Source organism: Temnothorax longispinosus, chromosome 1 (genome assembly GCF_030848805.1).
Source record: "Temnothorax longispinosus isolate EJ_2023e chromosome 1, Tlon_JGU_v1, whole genome shotgun sequence".
NCBI lineage: Eukaryota > Metazoa > Arthropoda > Insecta > Hymenoptera > Formicidae > Temnothorax > Temnothorax longispinosus.
The window spans coordinates 17321223-17344238 of record NC_092358.1 but is presented as its reverse complement, the minus strand read 5'-3'; the positions used below and the strand labels follow the sequence as shown (position 1 = coordinate 17344238).

Sequence of the window (23016 nt, the reverse complement as noted above, 5' to 3'; positions counted from 1 at the left end):
GAGATCTATAGTTCTGTAACAGTTCTATAAAGAGTTCTGCCATATAAAAGCAAAAAAATTAATTATAAGGTACTAAAAAAAATTACAATGTAACGAGTATACCGAGTTGAGACGCCAGTTGAAATCTCGGAGTTCCGATTTATGTAAAATATTTTTCGAGTAGTTCTGAGCATATTGAAGCATTTCTTAAAGAGTTCCGAGCGTTAGAATATTTGTGTTATATTTTAAAAAATTAATATTAACCGAAAAGTAATCATGACGGAAAACGATGAAACGCTAAGCGAAATCTCAGAGTTCTGGCTTATATAAAATATTTTTCGTATAGTTCTGAACATATAAAAGCAATTTCTAAAGAGTTCCGGGCGTTGGCAATGTTGTAAAATTTTTGAATAAATTAATAACGCTCGAAAGTCAGGAATTCATCGAAAATAGGTGAGACGCTGGCCGTATTTCGACAGTTCTGCGAGTTTTATTATAATTTTCGTACAGTTCTGAACGTGTTCTAACGTTTTCTAAAGAGTTCTGGCGATAAACATTATTTAATCATTTTTTTAATAATTTTTATCGCCCGAGAAAGACGCATTTACGGGTATATGAGTGAGACGCTGTAGGAAATCTCGGAGTTCTGGCTTATATAAAATATTTTTCGTATAGTTCTGAACATATAAAAGCAATTTCTAAAGAGTTCCGGGCGTTGGCAATGTTGTAAAATTTTTAAATAAATTAATAACGCTCGAAAGTCAGGAATTTATCGAAAATAGGTGAGACGCTGGCCGTATTTCGACAGTTCTGCGAGTTTTATTATAATTTTTGTACAGTTCTGAACGTGTTCTAACGTTTTCTAAAGAGTTCTGGCGATAAACATTATTTAATCATTTTTTAAATAATTTTTATCGCCCGAGAAAGACGCATTTACGGGTATATGGGTGAGACGCTGTAGGAAATCTCGGAGTTCTGGTTTATATAAAATATTTTTCGTATAGTTCTGAACATATAAAAGCAATTTCTAAAGAGTTCCGGGCGTTGGCAATGTTGTAAAATTTTTAAATAAATTAATAACGCTTGAAAGTCAGGAATTTATCGAAAATAGGTGAGACGCTGGCCGTATTTCGACAGTTCTGCGAGTTTTATTATAATTTTCGTACAGTTCTGAACGTGTTCTAACGTTTTCTAAAGAGTTCTGGCGATAAACATTATTTAATCATTTTTTAAATAATTTTTATCGCCCGAGAAAGACGCATTTACGGGTATATGAGTGAGACGCTGTAGGAAATCTCGGAGTTCTGGCTTATATAAAATATTTTTCGTATAGTTCTGAACATATAAAAGCAATTTCTAAAGAGTTCCGGGCGTTGGCAATGTTGTAAAATTTTTAAATAAATTAATAACGCTCGAAAGTCAGGAATTTATCGAAAATAGGTGAGACGCTGGCCGTATTTCGACAGTTCTGCGAGTTTTATTACAATTTTCGTACAGTTCTGAACGTGTTCTAACGTTTTCTAAAGAGTTCTGGCGATAAACATTATTTAATCATTTTTTTAAATAATTTTTATCGCCCGAGAAAGACGCATTTACGGGTATATGCGGGTGAGACGCTGTAGGAAATCTCGGAGTTCTGGCTTATATAAAATATTTTTCGTATAGTTCTGAACATATAAAAGCAATTTCTAAAGAGTTCCGGGCGTTGGCAATGTTGTAAAATTTTTAAATAAATTAATAACGCTCGAAAGTCAGGAATTCATCGAAAATAGGTGAGACGCTGGCCGTATTTCGACAGTTCTGCGAATTTTATTATAATTTTCGTACAGTTCTGAACGTGTTCTAACGTTTTCTAAAGAGTTCTGGCGATAAACATTATTTAATCATTTTTTAAATAATTTTTATCGCTCGAGAAAGACGCATTTACGTGTATATGGGTGAGACGCTGTAGGAAATCTCGGAGTTCTGGCTTATATAAAATATTTTTCGTATAGTTCTGAACATATAAAAGCAATTTCTAAAGAGTTCCGGGCGTTGGCAACGTTGTAAAATTTTTAAATAAATTAATAACGCTCGAAAGTCAGGAATTTATCGAAAATAGGTGAGACGCTGGCCGTATTTCGACAGTTCTGCGAGTTTTATTATAATTTTCGTACAGTTCTGAACGTGTTCTAACGTTTTCTAAAGAGTTCTGGCGATAAACATTATTTAATCATTCTATGTGTTCAGAACTATACGAAAAATATTTTATATAAGCCAGAACTCCGAGATTTCCTACAGCGTCTCACCCATATACACGTAAATGCGTCTTTCTCGAGCGATAAAAATTATTTAAAAAATGATTAAATAATGTTTATCGCCAGAACTCTTTAGAAAACGTTAGAACACGTTCAGAACTGTACGAAAATTATAATAAAATTCGCAGAACTGTCGAAATACGGCCAGCGTCTCACCTATTTTCGATGAATTCCTGACTTTCGAGCGTTATTAATTTATTTAAAAATTTTACAACATTGCCAACGCCCGGAACTCTTTAGAAATTGCTTTTATATGTTCAGAACTATACAAAAAATATTTTATATAAACCGGAACTCCGAGATTTCGCTTAGCGTTTCATCGTTTTCCGTCATGATTACTTTTCGGTTAATATTAATTTTTTAAAATATAACACAAATATTCTAACGCTCGGAACTCTTTAAGAAATGCTTCAATATGCTCAGAACTACTCGAAAAATATTTTACATAAATCGGAACTTCGAGATTTCAACTGGCGTCTCAACTCGGTATACTCGTTACATTGTAATTTTTTTTAGTACCTTATAATTAATTTTTTTGCTTTTATATGGCAGAACTCTTTATAGAACTGTTACAGAACTATAGATCTCGCAAAATCTGATGAGATACAGTAGTGGAACTTGTGTAGGACAAAGTGAGACGCTGCGTGAACCTAGCGTCTCAGTTTGTACTGACGCGTTTTTTGGCTTTAAATGCCAGAACTATTTGTTTTAACTAGCAGGAACTCTAGAACTATTGAAAAGGAAGTCAGAACTCTCAATAATTTGTGAGTTTCCGCAAAATGAGACGCTAGCTTCACACACATTCTCTTGCATCACTAAAAAATCTTTGAGACTATCACCTCAGTCATATCCATAGTGTATTCCGACACAAGATTACACTTGATATTCTTCGTGCATCACATTAATTAGTAACATTAATTTCAGTTTTGTTGAACTTTTAGTTTTACAATTACGATATTTAATAAAAAAAATTTATTTTTATCTGGCTTGCCAGTAAATATCCTTAAAAAACGACTTGCGTGAAATATAATTTTGTTAATTTTATGTCACAAACGTCTACATACGTGTTAAACATTGTGACATTACGATGTCTTGCTCGAATATCGAGTTTTTCATTTTCTTTTATCCTTTTTTCGGTTACCGAACTATATCGCGTGCCTTTATTTATATTTGCATAAAATGCCGTACTTAATGAGGCTGCTATGCGGACAAAACGCGAAAATTACACAAACGCAATTATAGACACTATATCGAATAATGTCCGCGTCCGCCAGAGGAAATCACGGCGGAATCATCCAATTAACGAAATACCTAATTTTCAATGAAATTCCCATTATACTGCATACGGGAATAAGCTTTAATATTAAAGCATTTTATTAAAACGTAAAATATTAAAACACTGTAATGCATCCAGTGCTCGTCAAATAGCGTCCGTGTTTGTACTGCAAACGTTTCGTGCGCATTTGCAGCTCGGAAACAAATTATATCATTTCCTACCCTGCTTACTGCCGCCGCGCCGCCGTCGCAATCGGTAAATATTCCACCGTGCGCAGGCAGGAATTTAAAAGTCATCGCCAACCATAGTTGATGACATTTATCGAATATTATAATACTGAGGACGTAATGAGAATGAGCGTTATCGCATTATTTTTATGATCGAAAGAATTTATTATAAAATAAAAATGTGTTTTCTCTTACTCTTTAATTAATATATTATATTAAATTGTAGAGATTACGTATCGTATAATTATAGTCAGAGAGTGAAAATAAATATAAATATATACTTTTAAAGTAATGGTTGATATTGCATAGTTATATACTAATTTTGGAATCTATAATTTTAAAAGCAAAATATTATAAATAATTTTATTGAAACTTTCATACACTTTGTCCTTTGTTTAACTTAATATAAATCATAAATTATTTTTGCATTTTTTTTAATTGCAGAAAAGTAGATTTTGTTAAAAAGTCTGATAGAGTAAATCATTTTTCAGTGAGAAAACTTCGCCTTCTTACACCTACGAATAATAATTATTATGTAAAAAATAAGATAACAAAACAGCCTTGCGTATAGAAGTAATAAAATAGATTTCTTTTTTGCGTTGAGGATACCGGAGTATTTGACACATAAACAAGCCATCTCCTCTCTTTCCGGAAACCGCGAATCTCGCGAGTCCCGCCGTCTATTTTTACAAGTCGACCCTTGAGGGTCAAGATTTGGAGGGCGAGGGATACGCCTATATCTTTGCGTTGTCGACGTGAAACATTTGTCGTGAACAAATCCTCATGGCTACGGACACCACCGGATCGTCTTTTGTCAAAACAAACGAGCCGATCTCACCCTCGAGTTATATTTAAAGGATAAAAATTGAAAGATTACAGAGTAATTTGTTTTGTTTTATGTTATCATACTTCTAGAATATTTTATACGTCCAATATTTTAGAGTCGTTTACGTACGTAAGGATAACAGAATCGTAAAGAATTAATGAGAGATCAAAACAAATTCTTCAAATACCATTCGATAGCTTCGAGTTGTTCGCAATTATTGTTTCGCAAGTTTCTCTTTGTTTTTTGAAAAGACGTCATTTGGCGTTATCGTCGGAAAATAGCGGCAGATGTGGGCACTCAGCAGCACGTTTATTTTCGTACGCTCCTACGGAATTCGTGTCAGGAAGTAATATTTTTTCCTGATTCATATTTTTCTTCCCATTTCTTGTACAATCGGCATTGATAACAATCAAGATGCGATCATAAATTGAAACATTACTTTGTATGATCGGTAAATATGATTCATAGATAATAAAATAATATTAGAATTATGCAAAAGTTAGTTTGCGATAGTGATTATTATTCTCCATAAAATTTTCGCAAAATAATTATGATTAATTTATTATATAATAAAATTTCACATACAAATAACATGTCAATTAACAAAGATAAGCGAAAAGACAAGAGAGAAAGAGAGAGAGAGAGTACGACTTCTAGTTAAAAATTTATTGCTAAAGTAGTATCTAACCAGGCAACCGACATGACATAATCGAGAGATCTCATTAAAAAGCAAAAACGCATTGAAAATTACAGCGACGCGCTGATTAAAGCTTTCGAGAGCTTTCCGGCTGGCGTGTTTATCACCGGAAGGAAAACGCGTTTTTAAACGTGATAATTCGATTTATCACTCGTCCTGACATCGATATCGTCGTATAAGCAGACATGCCTGCCTAACTAGATTTCCGCGATAGATCGTTCGTTAATCTATCCAATCTATTTATAGCCGTTTGCAGCAGACGAAGAGCGATTTATTATTACAGATGGAATTGCAATTGAGAGATTTCATCGTGTGAGTAACGAGACTAATTTTGAAACGACGACAATTTGAGAACTATTTCGAAGTAGGATGAGCACGTAGCTCGAGGCATAATGAATGTGTAAATCATCGCCCGCCTCATTCTTTAATATTTTTCTTTAAAATATCTTAACTAATTAAGATAAATTTCAATTTCTACATTATCAGAAAATAATATACATATATGGAGGGGTAAGAACCACAGTGGTGTAAGTCAAATTTTTTAAAATATTTTCTCGTATGCATAGATGCAATCTGTACAATATATAAATTGCATCTATGCACACGAGAAAATATTTAAAAAAATTTGACTTACACCACTGTGGTTTTTATCCCTCCATATATATTTTTAGTCACATAATTTACTTATATTTAGTTTATAATGACAGATTTTTAATAATTGTTTAGTAAGCACTTTAATTGCGCAAGCAAAAAATGTTCTAAAACCGTACCTGATTTAGAATGGTTTATCTAATAAGTGAAAGAGACTCGATCGTAAGTGGGTATAATTTCCGAAAGGAATTATCCACAATATAACTGATAAATCTCGTGTCATTTCTTCCTTCAAATCGACTTTCTTCATCTCGTCGTCGCGACATTAATTCCGCCGACTTCCGTTACCCGCGATGTTACCGCGCCTCGCGAGACGGACCGTGATTATCACTCAGGAATTTCAAAGTGCACGCAAAGTGCATGTACGCATTCACGCGTCGTCAACCTCGCGTTATTTTATCATCGTGGTCTCACAATCAGTAGCGTCTTACGTCTAACGAAAGTCGAGGCATCCAATTATGCAAAGTGCATCTAGATGTATCCCTCGCGATAAATCGAGAAGCAACGATCTGCTTCGCGTTTTTTACACACAAAGAGATTCAAAAAATGCTACGATTCAGATAAGTGGCGATTGATGTAGATACTTAAAGATACTTAAACTTTAATTGAATATATTGGATAGCAAAAGATAAGTAAGTTATCTTGCTTTAACTTACTGGAATATTTTATAATTCAATAGAATTAAATATTTTGATAATTTGTATTTGAATTAATGAAATCAGTTAAGATAAATCGATTCGTTGAATCGTCATTTTTCTTGTAAATTGATTATTTTATAACATTTCTTAAAGAACGGAAAATATAGTGTATATATATATATATATATATATTCATATTATCCCGCACCGTTATCATTACGGTGTTACGTAAATCAAGGTACAGTTTTAAACGACCGTAAAGATAGCGCGACACATTGGTAATACGACGTAAACAAAATTCCAAACGTGCTTCTTCGGGCCTGTCGGCGTAAATTCCAATGCATGACAAACGTTCGTCCCGCTCGGTTTCTTACAAATCGCTTCTAAATAATTCCGCGCGTTATGTCTGGTCGATAAATTCGAATCGCAGTTGTAACGTTATCCGTAAAAGAGCTGAGACACACTTAGATTTCAACTTAGATTCGACCGTCTCGAGCCGGCTTGGAATCGTCGCGCTTTTCCGAAAGTAAAACTCGATTGGCATCCACCTGACGCGATCGCAATCGCGTCGTCCTGGTTTCCGAGCGCTTCCTCATCCGCGCGATAAATATTAAAATATTTACCGTCGTACATAAAGGCTCTCTCATCTCGGCATTCTTCCAGCACGCGGCGACGTTATGAAGCCACCTTGAGATACGGGCGATTAACGCGTAATTAAAATCAACCGGCGGAATCCGGCACGTCGGCACCGCGAACTTTCCCTATAAGTTTATGCATTTACCTCTCGATGCCGTCGCGCGCCGTGCCCCGCGCGAACCGCGGGGCGCACAGACGGCGACAGGCTTTCGCAATTAATTATGCATTCCCCGTCGGAGTGCGTCTGGTCTGGCCGCACGGACTACGGAGCGACGGCTCCGAGACAGAAGTATCCCGCTGGATTACCGCGGGCACGCGGCCGTTTGCGCCGCGCTTTTTCCCTCGCCCATCTTCTGCCGCCGCCCCCCCCCCCCTCCTTCCTCTTCTCCTCGGCTGCCTTTCCGCCTTTCGTGCCTCTTCTTCTTTTTTCTCCCCCTTCCCCTCCCCTTTTATTCGCCGTTTTACGGGGCAATAAATTGCGAGTAAACGAGCCGGACCGCGTTGACCTACGACGGTGGTTTTCGTTTCGCGGCTCGTTTCTGGGCTTAATGCGACGCGCGCGTCCCGACGGCGAGGACGAACTACGTCGCGAAAAGTAATTACGACGCGAGTTGAATACTTTTTAAATCGCGTTAGCCGACGTCTTCCAAGAGGCGCGGCGCCGGTGATCTCATTCCTCGAGCGCACGCGCTGGCTAAATCTTCACTTTCTGAGGACATCAAAGGCATCCCTTAAATGCGTTTAATTGTCAAATAAGAGGGGATTTCTTTCTTTCCTTTTCGTTTTTCTTCTTACTGAAAATTATTTCACCTTTCACCGACAATACTTTCCATTGACGCACAAGAACGATATACGTTGCCGTAATGACACTTATTTCTGTTTGAAATATTTAAAAGAAATTTGGAAGAATTGTTCTATAAGTAATTTAGAGCAGTTACTGCCTAAAGTATCTTTATTACTTGCTATTGAATTATAATGAAAAAAAAGAGCAACTTAAGAGACATGAAAAAGATTATTATCTTTTCTGATATTTTACGAACTTTACAAAGTATTAATACAATTGATAAATAATTTTCAAGTTTAACAATATAATTGACATCAGCTTGTTCTGTAAAGTCTGTAAAATCATTATCTTAGATTATCTTAGTAGGTATAGACATTATCTTAGTAGGTATCAAATAAAGCTATTCTAATCGTAATTTGAATTCTTTTTATTTCAGGCAAGAAGAAATTCCCTTCGGATCCATCTTGCTGTCCGGTTTGCGGAGTGACAGTGAGACCTCAAGAACTGGAGCAACATTTCGCTCAGGAGCTCGATCGATTGTATAAGGTCTCCTCGGCGTCTTCAAGACCTCGACCCTCGAGGTCGACCTTACCGCCGACGCATCCCCAAGATCATCCCCATGGCCCGATGCTGCACGCCCCATCGGCGGCGGACGGCACCCCTCAGGGTAGATGGGAGACATACAAAAGGATCAAGGCCAATAGACAAGTAACGTATTCGTTATTTCCTGTTTAACCCTTTGTTACACAAATTTTTGTTTGCTTTTAATATATGGCGGTTTTTGGGGTTGCTATAATAATTGCAAAGCTGAAATCGATAAATAAATCAAAATAAAAGATTCAATATGGCAGTCAAGTTGAACAAAATTAACTATGATTTGTACGAATAAACCGGGCTAACTAAGAACCAGCGCGGTAAATGATGCGCGAAAATTTTATTTATATTTTTATTTTACATATTTTACATAGTTTTATTTATATTTTTATTTTACATTTTTTGCAATGATTTTTTGCAAGAAATCTTTACAGTTATTTAGATGCATATAGCATCAAAAATTAAATCGAATCGATTTTATTAGGTGCGTAGGGGGGGATTTTACTACTCCAGCCGGAGCTGTGTTTCAAGTCTGGCAAATCTAGTCGGCACGCAGTCAAAGGTTGGAAAAAATATGTAAAATAAAAATATAAATAAAACTTTCGCGCATCATTTACCGCGCTGGTTCTTAGTTGGCCTGGTTTATTCGTACAAATTTTTCATTGGAACCTATACTTCGAATTTTAACTATGATTTATTTACGTATAAAATTTTATACGTAAGAATTTTTCCTTCTATTTCAAATCTGCAGTCAAAATTTGAAAATGACGGATCCAATATCGAAGAAATTTTTGCTGCTTTTTAATGAAAAAATCTAATATAAATAAAAAATTATGAATATACCGCAAATGTAAGTTAAATATAAATAATTTATCAAAATTCTTACAAGAGAAATCTTGCAAAGTATCAAAGTCCGCTTGTAATGAATTTTTATTTTAGAAGTGATAAATGTATTTAGAAATTATCAGTGAAGAGCCAAACAACGGAAAAATAATTACATATTTATTCAGTTTATATATGTACAAGTCTTAGGAACATAACGATACCATAGTATATTGTGCACCAAAGGGACGAAAGTAGCGTTTTTCAGACGAGTGTGAAGTTTGCCGCCCTCGCTTTCGGCTCGGGCGGCAAATCACACGAGGTCTGAAAAAGCTTTCGACCCGAGGTGTACACGATATTTTTCACAATACCTTTACGGAAAGTTCGACTTCCATGCCTAGAGAGAGGCAAGAGTGGCCAATTTCACGCCAGGGCTTATACTTTCCTCCCTAGGGAAGAATAAATTGATACTTTCCACTCGGCATAGCGGGCGGAAAGTATTAATTCTCTTCCCTAGAGAGGAAAGTAAGCCCTGGCGTAAAATTGGCCATTTTCGTCCCTCTCTACAGGGACAGGCATGGAAAGTCGAACTTTCCGTGGAGGTGTTGTGAAAAATATCTTACACAAACCAATTATGAAATACGTAAAAACATAGAAAAATTGCGAAGAAGTAGGTGTTCTCAAATAGGGACAACAAACGGTTAATCGCGTAAAGTTTTCTCTTTCTCTCTCTCTCGAAGCAAATTGGGGGATTTTGACGAGATACGAAACGTGATGATTACTGATTAGGTATAATATATGCGTGTTGTTTTTTTATGCGCAGGCCAGAATACGCGTTAAGAATCGGAAGCGAAAAGCGGACGAGGCGTCCTGTCCGGTTTGCAGCGAGAGGCTGTCAGGCACCCCGGAGGAATTGAATCAACACGTCGACCGATGCCTGAACAAGCAGAACAACGGGAACCCGGCCGGGCAGAACGCGAACGTCGACGAGGAGGAAGTCGACGTCGAGGGCGACCCCGAGTACGAGGAGTACGAATGGGCCGGCCAGACAAGAGTGCGCGCCACTTCCATGCTCGTCGGTGGGTTCTCCGGTAAGTCCATTTGCGGCGCTAAATTACACGCGCATTTATTATGTCACGCGCAGAATTGTGCAAATATTTGTATTAAATTTGCGGTTATTAAGCACGTATAATGCACGACTTTATATTTACCTAAAAACGTCAGATCAATAGGACGTTAAATATATTTATGGGAAAGCGCAAAATAAATATGCGCTCGATAATTATGAATTGTACGACAGATGTCATAATCGTATATTTAGTTTTCCTTTTGAAATAAAAAAAAACATTTCGTATCGTTTGAGATTACCTAATTTAGAGTGACAGTAGAATATGAACTTCCGTAGCAAAAACATACTTTACACCGATTGCAAATTTAGATACTTTTTAAGAAAAATTAGTCTGATATTTTATATGCCACAAAAATTTTAAATCTATAAATCCATAAATAGCTACATTCAACTTTTCTTCAATTAACCCAATTTCTTTTACATATCATATTTTTAGAGATATATTTGTGTAGATTATAACAGAATAAAAAAAATCTGACCCAGGATGAAAAAGAAAATTTAAGTATACCTACATTGTCCGGTGTTGTTGGTAATATGTGCCTCTATACTGTTAAATATTGAAGGATGAAATTTAAACCAATGCCTTGAGTTAAATAACATTTTGTTATTTTTAACTACCATGTGTGTGTCGAAATTTATTATTTTAACACAAAACAGTATTGAGTAACAGCAGTGACAATCCTATAGGAATGTACAAAAATTACTCAAATTGAGTACAATTCGACCTTATGAATTTAACAGTGTAATTTCTCCTCAAGTTTTCACTTTCACGCGTCGTTCCGCACCGAAACGCGCTGAGAGCTCGCCGCTCTTCTGCTTCGCAGCTGCAGGCCTCGCCACTTCCTCGAGCAACCGCGGCGGTGCCAGGGGCGGGGGCGGCAATCACGAGGACGAGGACGTTGATCTGGTGGTCGACGGCGACGACGCCGCCGAGTTCGGGCCCGCCCAGTACTCCGAGGCGGATGTGGTCGCGCCGCGGGTCGACGGCACGCCGCGCGAACAGAAGGAACGGGACGCGCTTCGCGAGGCCGTCATCTCGCCGAACGCGCCGCACACGCCACAGCAGCTGACCCCGGACTCCGGACTGACGACACAGGGCCTGGTCGAGGTGAAGCCGGAGCCGGGCGCCGCGACGCCCGTCGCCCAACAGAACGATCCCGACGAGGGTACCTCCGTGTCGCCCAGGAGGGACGGCGACACGCCCGTCGTCGAGGCCCTCCGCGGCCGCATCCGCGAGCTCGAGGCGGAGATGCGCGTGCAACCCTTCAAATGTCTCATCTGCATGGTGAGTTAATCAATCTCGATTGTGAATAAGGCGGGATTTCTGAATTGCGTTTCTGATTCAAGAAACACTCCGGCGTTTAGTTTTAGACAGCAGTGAACTTGTAGCGTGACTGTATACAAAGTTCATTTAACGTTATTCCAGTGCCATTGCAATAGTATACACATGCAGAAAAAAATTAATCTTTAATTTAATCAAGACGAATATAAAGCAAAAACATATAATTTTCTTAAAAGAATTTTATATTTTTGTATTTCAAAAATGTTATAATTTAATTTGAATATTATACAATTGTTACATAAAGAGTACAATATGATTATTTTGATAGTGATGTCTTTTTTTTCTTCATTGTAACAAAATAAAATTAAATCAACATTATATGTGTTCACGTAAAGAATATAAAGATTAAAATTTACATGTCAAAAGTAAAGATAGGGTAACTCGGGGGAATATGCCATACTTAAGAAAAATATGATTTTTTTCCTATTTCTCTTTCTTTTTGAGGTATCTTTGCATACTGGTCTTCTTTTTCCTTCTTTTATCTGTTATTTATATATGGTTTTAATGAAATATTTTGATTGTTTACTATTAAAAAGAAAGAAATACAAAAGTGTTGCAAAATGGCATATTACCCACCCATGTGGGTAATATGCCACATAGTATGGGATAATATGCCACATATACAAACATGTATAGTAATTTAACTTTAGAAGGACATTCTTGTCTAAAAACATGTGAAAGAATATTTTTATTACTTTCTTTGCATTTCAATAATACTCTGTGTGCTACAAGTAGTCTAAATTATTCGGAATGCAATTTTGCAAAATATTAAGTACGTAGCCTATAATATTCTTAGCGTATGAAATAAACGTGTTTATTCAACATTTTTCAATATTTTTTCATCATTTTTTCAACATTTTTTCAATATTTATACGGCAACATATTTATTTATACTGTTTACAGCTTCCTAACCTACTAGCAGTATCCTGTTAGTAGGTTAGGAAGCTATAAACAGTACTGGCATTTTACCCTTATATCTAAGTAGTGGCATATTCCCCCAAGAAGCAGTTTTATATTAAAATCAGCTTGTATTATACGATTGCCAGTAAAACGAATCGGCGACGTACTGAATACTTTTATCCTAACTAATGTTAAGGGGATCCTAAAGTGAAGGCTGAACTTCCTCGACGTCGGTAATGTCAACATTTCTAATTCTGTTTTCTTGTCATATATCTATATCTGTCCTTGTCTAACGAGAGGCATCTGTCTTTGTTCGATTACTGCGCCATCTCTTGCCACACGCAATATTGCTTATCCTGTCAACCTGAATGTGCTTTTGCACATATAAAAGTTATATAAAGTAATCTTTTTTTCTAGGTTTTCAATCTTAGATCTAATTGCACGATTGTTCTTAAATGTTGTCCCTAGGTCATGCCGGTCTAATTTTGTGGATATTTATCGTGGAATTTTTGTACAAAGCAAATATTGTCGTCACGTATACCAAAAATTAACAAAAATATTAATTTTTTTTCGTTTTCGATATAAATTTGACCACCATGACCTAGATTTTGATGCGTACTTTAATTCTAGACAAGAATTTTGCATTTCTATAAAGTCAATTAAAAGATTAGTGCTAAGAAAAAAAGCCGGTATTACAGACGGCTTTAGGATCCCCTTAACCCTCAAAGGACTCCGTCGCGTCGGGTCGTTTTCGTCCACCCGAAAAATACGATCCTGAATATCTTTTTTAATATTTTTTTGAGCTTGAAACTTATTTTTTATATTTATTACGAATTTAAAAAAAAATCACTTTTTCAATTTCTTTATGCTAATAACTAAAAAAAAACTATTAAAGAAAAAAAATTTTTAGAAACCAACATTACAGCTTAAAAGAGGAAAGTTCAAAGAATATCTATGAATTTTGCGCAATTTTTTGAATGATATTTAATATTATTTATAAGTCGAAAGGCAAAAAGGACCCGACGGAGTACTTTTAAGGTGCCAAAAAGCACGGACTCTTTTGAGGGTTAATAGAACGACAAGCTGATCGAGTTAAAAATAGTGTAATGCTTGAAGAATATCTTATATAAAACACTATATAGAAGAAAATTCTAAAAAGCACGTTGTCATACTTGTCATACTGTACTTACCCCATAAAAACTATAATACTGACAGAAAGTAAGTAAAACTTGGGCAAAACGTCAGATATAATATTTTTAACAATTTTACAGTATTTACAACAACGCTCCTAGCCGTAGCTTTGTTAAACATAACGAGTGGCATATTGCCCCTAGTTACCCTATTCTATGTATAAGTAAGAACGTTTTTTTTTTCTGTGTATATTTGAATTTCGAGGTAAATTCAAGGTATAAAAGTAAACGTGATTTTTTACAAATAATATTTTATTAATATTAAACTAGCAAGTAATCGAAAATGCACGTACATTAATTCCTAAATTTTTTAAATAAAGAAACGAAATTAAGCTAAAAAGTACTGCATGGAATTGAAGTTTTATTGAAATTTCACAGAACAATTTATTGTTTGAATAAAACAGTTCACAAAATAAATGAAACGATCGTAATAATAAAAATTAGGTTTTGCTCTCTAACGATTATTTAACGTAAAAAACTGAACCGATTAACTTTTGAACGCTAATACGGCATATGATTGTAATTGAGTCACTGTAATTAGTTCATCTTGTATCATATATATAGATAACTTGCTGATTTTAATATTGTGAAAAATCAAATTGAACATGCAAAAAATAAGCCGGAAAAACGGCGCGCGCTTTATATCGTATTTTATATATTATTACGTTCTTGTAATATTACATTATACATATTATTTCATCGCGTTTCGTTCGCGATCTGAAAACGCATGTTTCGCAACTCGTAAATAATTGCGTACGACATATATAAAATGCGCGTAAAATTCGACCGCGTTCCTCCCATCGGCGATAGCTTGAAATATTTAAATGGCCGAAATAAATTATTCCCTAACGCGCCGCCCGTATATGAATTAACGAAGTAGCGAAGGAGCATTACGTTATAATATCACTTCTCAGTGTTTCCATCGTCGGCGCGATATTACCTGTCCTCCGACTTCGCCGCACTTTGTTATAGGTCCGCGATCAACGCGGAATAACTCTCGCCGCGCGAGATAAGACGGACGCGATCTCGCTCGTAACGTGCAATGGTGGCAGTAAAACGCTAAATGTGTATCGGATCCCGCGGTCGTTATCGGCTCGGGGATAAACGGCGGGCGTATTTGCCGATCCTGGGAGGAATGCCGCTTACGTAAAGGCCGCGAGTATAACGATCGCTTTAATTCATCTCGTGGAAAAACCGCTGGGAGAGTGAACGGTCGCTGGAGAAACTGCCGGATCCGACTCCCGATCTCGCGATCGTTAAATCTATCTCGCGTTATCTCGGCCGCGCTGTACCCCCCGCTTCGCATTAATCTAATGAGAAATTAAGATGTGGCTTCACATAATCATTATATTACGATTTATCATCTTGTTTTTCTTTATTCATTTTTGTATAAGTTTTTTTTATCAACGTTTGACTTATTTTCAATTAGTTTTCCACTTATGTTACGTCAATGTATTGTGTCCTTAAATTCAATCTCTTATCTATCACTCCTGTTTAATTAATGTAATGGCTGAGAAGATTCAGTGTAGTCGAAACGTATACCAATTTATTTTTGTATATATTAAATTAATTATTTAACAATTATCGTTGCTTGTTTATTGGTCTTTTTCATTTAGTATTAAGCTCTTCCCTTTTTGCTTTCGATACGCGCGACTCATCTCAGAAGTTTCAAGAGCAATTATGTCACCGTACGCTTGCTGATTAGTTAAATTAGCAGTAATGATAAGCCTTTGTACGCAGTTACAATATTTTTTATATTAACGCATGTAAGAAATTGGAGGTATCGTGGCGTGAGCGAGTTCGCCAATTATTTTATTTACCGAACGCGCGGATTTTCCATTTCCAGGAACAATATAAAAAGCCGGTCACTTCGGTTTGTTGCTGGCACGTACACTGCGAGCAATGCTGGCTGCACACGCTGGTGAGTGTTAATTGTTGATAGCAGCTAGTACGCTTCCAAACTGCCTAGTTATTTTTCAGACAAACACATTTTAAATAATTCAATTAAACTCTTTAAACTTATAACTCAGACGTAACATGCAACTCACAAAATATAGCTTATTTCTGTAAATATATATTAATACTTATAAGTAACCATAATTGTCAGATCGACATCTGAATTTAATTTTCTTTTGCATAAAACTACAGCATTAATTTGATCACCGATGAGTATATATTTATCGAAATTTGTCGAAAGTCGCCTCTATTCAAAACTATTATCAGCAGTTGTTCTCTACCCAGACAGCACCGTGTCGAAAATCGAGTTATAAAACGTCTTAAAGATGTCTCAAAGATGTCCCGATTTTGGATACGCTTGCTGTCTGGGCTATTCTTCTGACTGTTCTCGAGTTCTGTCCAATGATCACTTTTGGTCTCGAAGCCTGTTGAGAGAAAACGAGGTTTCTTGCCGCTGTTACAGGGTGCGAAGAAGCTTTGTCCACAATGCAACATGATAACGTCACCGTCCGATCTGCGGCGCATCTACATGTGAACGAGCCGACTCGACGTCCCTCGGGAGTCCGGCGTTCTCCCCCCAGCCAACCCCCGGAAATTCCGGATCGGCCGAGCAGCGTTATCAACGAGCGTTCGACCTCCTGTAAATACTTGTATATTTCTCTGCGTTACGTAAATTAACTCCCTAGTATGTACGTTTATGCATCTTAGAGCTAGTAAATTAACTTCGTTAGTTCTTAACGATCGCCAACCGAGCGTCCACTCCAGAATTACCGACGCAGTTTTGCGCGTCCATTAACGATCGCGGTCGACATAATTCGTCTACACTTACAAACTCGCCGTCCCTTCCGAAAACTGTCAACTTTTCCATGATCTCGCCGCACCATTCCGCTATTCCGGACTTGTTATTGAAATCGCAATGTTATTGCAATACTAATTGGACGAGTATATCGATTCGAGTTCTCGATGATTTTTTACAGCTTCGTTAAAAAAAGGTACGTTCCGTTTTGACGAAATGAATCTTTCAACTTTAATTTTTTTGATATACTTAATTGTATATTTTTGCGACAAATGATTTCGTCGCAATTTTTACAATCGAAATGTTTATACAGACATCTGAAATAATTTTTTATTATTGAACAATCATCATATATATTATAAATGTACACTTCTAATGAACGTGTCGCAGGTATTTCGTGAAATTAGTTTTTCTTTTTTTGCAAAATTTCTAGAGAATCCAGAAAAAACCGGGATATTTGTAGAACGAATAAAAATTACACAATCTTACTAATCTTTTTGCAAAATCCTAGATTCTGTTAGTAAAATTGTGAGTTGAAATTTGTATTAATTTATATTTATAAATATGTTAGATATTATATATATATATATATATATATATATATATATATATATGTAGGTCCGGAAGTATGTTCCGGGACTTTTATTTTTTTACATCGGTATATTCCAGGACATTTGGCAGTTTCCAGGACTGTCCTGGAAAAAATTCATGTCCTACGGCACGTTTCGGGACAATTTTTTGAATCTGATTACATATATATGCGTTATATTCCAGGACTGTACATTTCAAAAAACGTAAACAGTCCCGGAACATACCTCTAGACCTACATATATATATATATTTATAGTTATATTTTATATTTATATTTTTTATTTTTATTTATTCCATTATTTCCAAATATCCAGGCTTTTTATGGATTCCCTAGAAATTTTGAAAAAAAAAAAAAAGAAAAACGAATTACGCGAAATCCTTGCGACATATACACCTGGCTTAAACGTATAACAGAGGATCGTTTGTTAAACACGCGACAAAACTGCGAGACGCATCCACGACGTCGTCGGTCCGCGTCGACGAGGGTCGCATCGTACAGTATCTTCGTTTCACAAACGACGAATTAAAGAATCTTAAGATTACGCGAAAGGACGACGCGAGAGAAAGCCGATTGGCTGTGTGAGTCTCTGTTTCTTTTCGACGCGAATTATTTGTACGGGATCTATGGGTCACGAGTTATAGCGAGGTTTTTCTTCGAACTGCTGCGTTTTCCAATGATCGGCTTTCGACGCGCTCGTCGTATAATTATCAGATCACTTTTAGATCATCGCCAAATCAGTCTCTCGCGATGCACCAGCGCGAGCTAATGTAAATACACTAAACGGATCAAGAAGAGAAGTAAGTCCCCCGATCGCTGTTCTGTAATCGAAATAAAACGATCATGGAATGTACATTTGTGTGTGCCTGCGTTGTCACGAGTTATTTTTTTCTCCCCGGCCAAATCGACGAGATTCAGATATTTTCGTCGGAGAAGAAGATACAGCAGGTACGTATTGATATTTATTATCGTTTCTCGGTTGCTATTCGACATTCAAACAATTTGATGATTTTTCCATTTTGTAAACTGAGAAAACAGTCGAGAAATGTTAAGATGCATCGCGAGAATACTATTATTTCCTACATCATTTCTTCTTGACACGAAAAATTGCAAACATTAATATACTGCCGGGAGAATTATTGATATTTCAGACTAATTAGACAAATATAATTGAGTTTAGTTTTTTAATAATAAGTTATAAAATCGTAGGCAAATTAAAGTCACTAAAATTGATGCAGAAAGTAATACAAAATGTATGAGAATAATACAAAACTATCGTGCGGATCTACAATGAAGTTCTCCTTTGGGACACGGTAGCATTTTTTTAAGAGCGCCTTTTAAATAAGCAAATCTTTCAAGCAAGGGTCAAGTACGGTAATAATAATAATTTGAAGAATTTAATCTCCTTAGTGTGAATCCGAATAAAATTCAGTCGATGCGCGCGCACAAGAGAGAGAGAGAGAGAATGGCTAAAAAAAAAGACACTACTATGTTCGAGTTTTATAAATGTCTAACGTTTAATTTCCGTTCTTTATCTCTGCGCTATAACGTACTCGCTTCGAAGGAGCTCTGATTAAAGCCGCAACGGAAGCGAGAGCGACGGGTAGGGGTCACCGGGGAGATCGAAGAGGTCACCGCGGTGGCGGGTCTCGGAGGAAAAAGGGTCACGCAAAATGGCGCATCGGGGTTTACGAACCGAGTAATAGGCAAGGGCGGGCGCAGGTAACGGAGACGGAAGTAGTGGTGGCGAAGACGGAAGTGGAGGAGGTGGCGGCGGTGAAAGTGCCGGCGAAGGTGGAGCCCGGATCCGTATGGATCCGTCCATCCCGGGCGGATTTTCCGAGAGGGAGGGAAAGAGTTCGCAGCTCGCTGGGGATGCAGGCGGGGGATGTACCTTGAGGTGCAAGAGCGACGAAGTCGCGTGGCAAGATGGTGGACTCGGTATGCGGAACTCTTGCGCGAGGGAAAATCGAGTGTGTGTCTATGGAGTCCTCACCTACTTCGTTCAAGATGGCTATATACCTATAACACATTAAATAAATGACAATGTTGTAATCGAGGGAGAAAGTGGACGAAGGGACGCGTCGTTCCTACTGTTTACAAGCTATCGACTCTGGAGCTTGATCGGTGGTCACGTGGACGTTACAACCATTAGGAAACCAAACCGTCATTTTTATTAAAATATTATAAAGACTGCAGTTTCTACCGATCTTTCCGAAAATGTTAGATGAGCATAATTTTGAAAAACGACAGAACGATATACAAAAGAGAAATTAATTAATAAAAATCTGCGAATGGGAGTTCGTCTGTGTTATTTATAGTTGTAGGGTCGTTAGCGTTGCTTGACCATCTCTTCTAGTCGAATCGCACGGACACACGTTGGCAGCCCAGCATTTAGGGTTGATACGCACGCGGAAGTCCAGCACCACGCGTCATCCATCGTGCATAGCCATCGTTGTTTACAAAACAATCCTATAAGGCCATTTGCTATAAAGCCCAATCCCTTGCCGCGCGCCTTAATAACGTTCTTCAGCCTCGTTCCAATTCTTGCTCCAGTTCTATCGTTATTTATGCAAGATTAATCTAATTTTTCGTCCTATTCGATTTGCCATTTCGATGCGATCGCTATTACGTTTCCTATTTAACACTTTTATCAGCCACTCCCAGTTACCTCCACATATGCCTATCTATCTACGAGCGCGTTCTGGAGAAAGTAAACTGCAGAAACCCGGCTGGCTAGTGCGGATTCACCATCATCGGTAAGAGGCAGTCGATGAAGGAAAATGTCGGGGCCGCTCTCCGAGGTGGAGATAAACGGTGGTGGTGGGAACGGAAAAATGGGAAAGAAAGAGAGACAGAGAGGGAGAAACAGAGAGAGAGAGAGAGAGGAGCATGATTGTGGAAAAGGTTTTCCTGGAAACCCGGGCCGGGCGACATACCTCCCGCGAAAGGTGGGCTCGTAGGTGGAGGCGATGGAAGCTCCGCCTCTCCCTCCATCGCGTCCGCGACGCATTTTCCTACTTACGCGCGAGTTCACGCGCGCGAGAAGCTCGCGCCCCGAAGCTCGTCCGCCCGCAGTCAATCCCGCGGAACGCCGCGAAAGACGCCTCTGCCCTTCTCTCCCTTCCTGTTTCCCCCTTCTCCCCCTTCCGAGTCATTGAACTCTATTCCATTCTGCTGCATAGAAATGGAAACGCTCGACCACGTTACCGTCGAATTGTCGGCGATACTTTGTTGTGGATGGCGGAGGGTAATGTTGTAGATATAGACCCATGGGAGAAGCGCGGAGATAAAACGTAGGCGATCTTAATAGCGGCGGATAAGGGACGCATGCAAAACGCAGACAAAGCTCCGAAAGATGTTTTAGAAAGAGAAATTGACGTTTTAAATTTCTTAGCGATATCTATTGGAGATTTATATATTTTTTGACGTCGCGATGAAAAATTTATATAGATTTATTATTATATTTGGATATATTGTGTGATGCTGCGAATTCTTATTCATTTCAATAATATCAAGCAAAGTTGTATTAAAATTAAATATATTCTTTTTCGATTTTCTTAAATGATACTTTTATAGTCTTCTAACGTCGCGTCGCTCAATAATTCAGATTTTGTTATAGAGAATAGACTCTTGAATTAATTAAGGGATACAATAGAAGAAGAATAGTTTCTTATGATTTCATTCTTTGAAAGGGTTCATACCACTTGCGCAACGGAATATCTATTGTCGATTGGCAAACGAATAATCTAGATACATCATACGGCGTTATTTATTTGACGCATATTAATATAATTTTAAAGTTATCATCTATTTTTTGATAACCGCAGTTTGTGATAGCGAAAATTCACAATGACAATTACATAATTGAGTCTTTTGACGAAACGGTTGGGCAAATTGCCAGTTAGACTTTAGCAACATTTCAAAAGCAAACGTCTTTCGCAATTTAGCTGATCGCTGAATTATGATCGACGATTGTAACGATGGACCAGTGGCCAAAGAGACGACACCCCGGCTCCAGATTCCAAGGCCACACGCGGCCGCACGTGGCGGCCGCTCGCGAGCGTCTGGCACGATCCGCGGGTTCCGACGGTTCCGTCGGTCCCGGCGGAGGCTGTACGCCGTCGCGCGGCGGGGGCGTGTTTCTCGCTCGGCGAACCCCGCGAGCGGAAGGGATGACGGGGCTTCGCACACGGCGCAAGTCGGCCACCGGTCCTCGACGCCTGCGGACTCGATTCGCACCGCGCGTCGCCGCCCCTTTTCGCCGAAGGGGGGGACAGGCCGCGTCTGAGAGGTCCTCCCGTTCCCCGCCGCTCGGTCCCCTCGTCCTGCGGCACCTTCGCGGGCGTCGCCGCGAAAGCCAGGGAGAGAGAGGACCAGGTGCGCAATCCTCGCGGCCGTCTTCCACGCGTCGTTTCTTCTCGTCGCCCCCTCACCCTCCCTCCAGCCCCCCTCAACATCGCTCTCCCTTCCAATCGCACTCTGCTTTTTTGAGCCGCTCTCTCCATCTTCGTCTGCGAATTTCTCTCTCTCCCGAGAGAGAGACAGAGAGAGCAAGAACACGCGCACGCAAATTGAGAGCGAGAAAGGTGCGGCGGACCGAATATTTTCACACGCGCTTCGTGAAGGTTTGCCAAATTCGATTTCTGCTTGTGTAAGATTAATTGGAGTCGATAAGGGACGGCGAGTGGTGAGACGATAACCACGTGCACCTACGAGTTAACAGCCAAAAAAGTATATGCTAGTTAAATAGTTAATAATAAAAAAAGAGATCAGATATCAAGAATTAAATCGTTTACATGAATATTGCTCTAATCTTTTCAATGCTTAAAAGATTAATAATTGTCATAACGATATAGTTATGTTTGTAAGTGTTACATTACAAAAATTCGTAATTTTCATAATCAATTTTTGCTATTAAATTCAAAGCTATGACAGTGATACAAAGCTTTTAAAAAATGTTATGCCAAAATTACCTAGCAAGGAAAAATATTCGTATTTTTTTAATGCTTTTATAGATGAAAAAACATGTATATGTTTCTAATAAAAAAATATTAAAGTATTTATGACAAGTCTTAGAATCTGCTCTTAAGCGTTGTTACGGTCGTTATGAGCACCCTGTATACATACATATACATATATATATATATATATATATATATATATATATATATATACTTATATATATATATAAAAATAAAATTATATCTAAATGAAAATTCGTTTATATTAATATCGATAACAGTTGGAAAAATCGTTTTTGTTCCCCATTTAGATAAATGAAAGAATTTCGTGATTTGCGTAATAATTTATTAAATAAAGTTACGTCAAAATTTTATATTTACTTCAAAAAAGTGATCGCACTATTTTACATTGTTCTTTTGCGATTAATTGTCTTAAAAATAACCGCGCGATAGTAGAAGGTATCGAGGCTTATATCGAGGCTCGAACAAGCTTCATATCGAGATTGCACGCGAGATCTGAAATAATATTTCATTGATCAAGATAGATAAGAAAGGTGTGCACAATTACTTATCGATGGAAATATCGCGGGTAAGTAACAAATTAATGTTGTGAATACGACGTGCAGCTGTAGCTTTATTATTCATGATCTACAATCTACAAATACGATACGAGACGACAAGTTACCTGGTGTGGTGAACTTCCTGTTGTATGCAAATGCATTT

At 37.8% G+C, this 23016-nt stretch overlaps 1 protein-coding gene across 4 annotated transcripts in view; it reads left to right on the top strand.

Annotated features, from left to right (window-relative positions):
• The window catches only part of LOC139812680 (E3 ubiquitin-protein ligase RNF220), a 173968-nt gene extending 155786 nt beyond the window's left edge, over window positions 1–18182 (top strand). For 3 of the 4 annotated variants that reach the window (XM_071777737.1, XM_071777729.1, XM_071777712.1), the window contains 5 exons: window positions 8448–8719; window positions 10251–10518; window positions 11381–11841; window positions 15835–15909; window positions 16369–18182. In XM_071777737.1, coding sequence (XP_071633838.1) covers window positions 8448–8719; window positions 10251–10518; window positions 11381–11841; window positions 15835–15909; window positions 16369–16479 — 1187 coding nt within the window. In that variant the 3' untranslated portion in view covers window positions 16480–18182. The remainder of the gene's footprint in view (window positions 1–8447; window positions 8720–10250; window positions 10519–11380; window positions 11842–15834; window positions 15910–16368) is intronic. The other variant, XM_071777719.1, reaches the window with a different exon arrangement.
• The last annotated feature ends 4834 nt before the right edge of the window (window positions 18183–23016 follow it).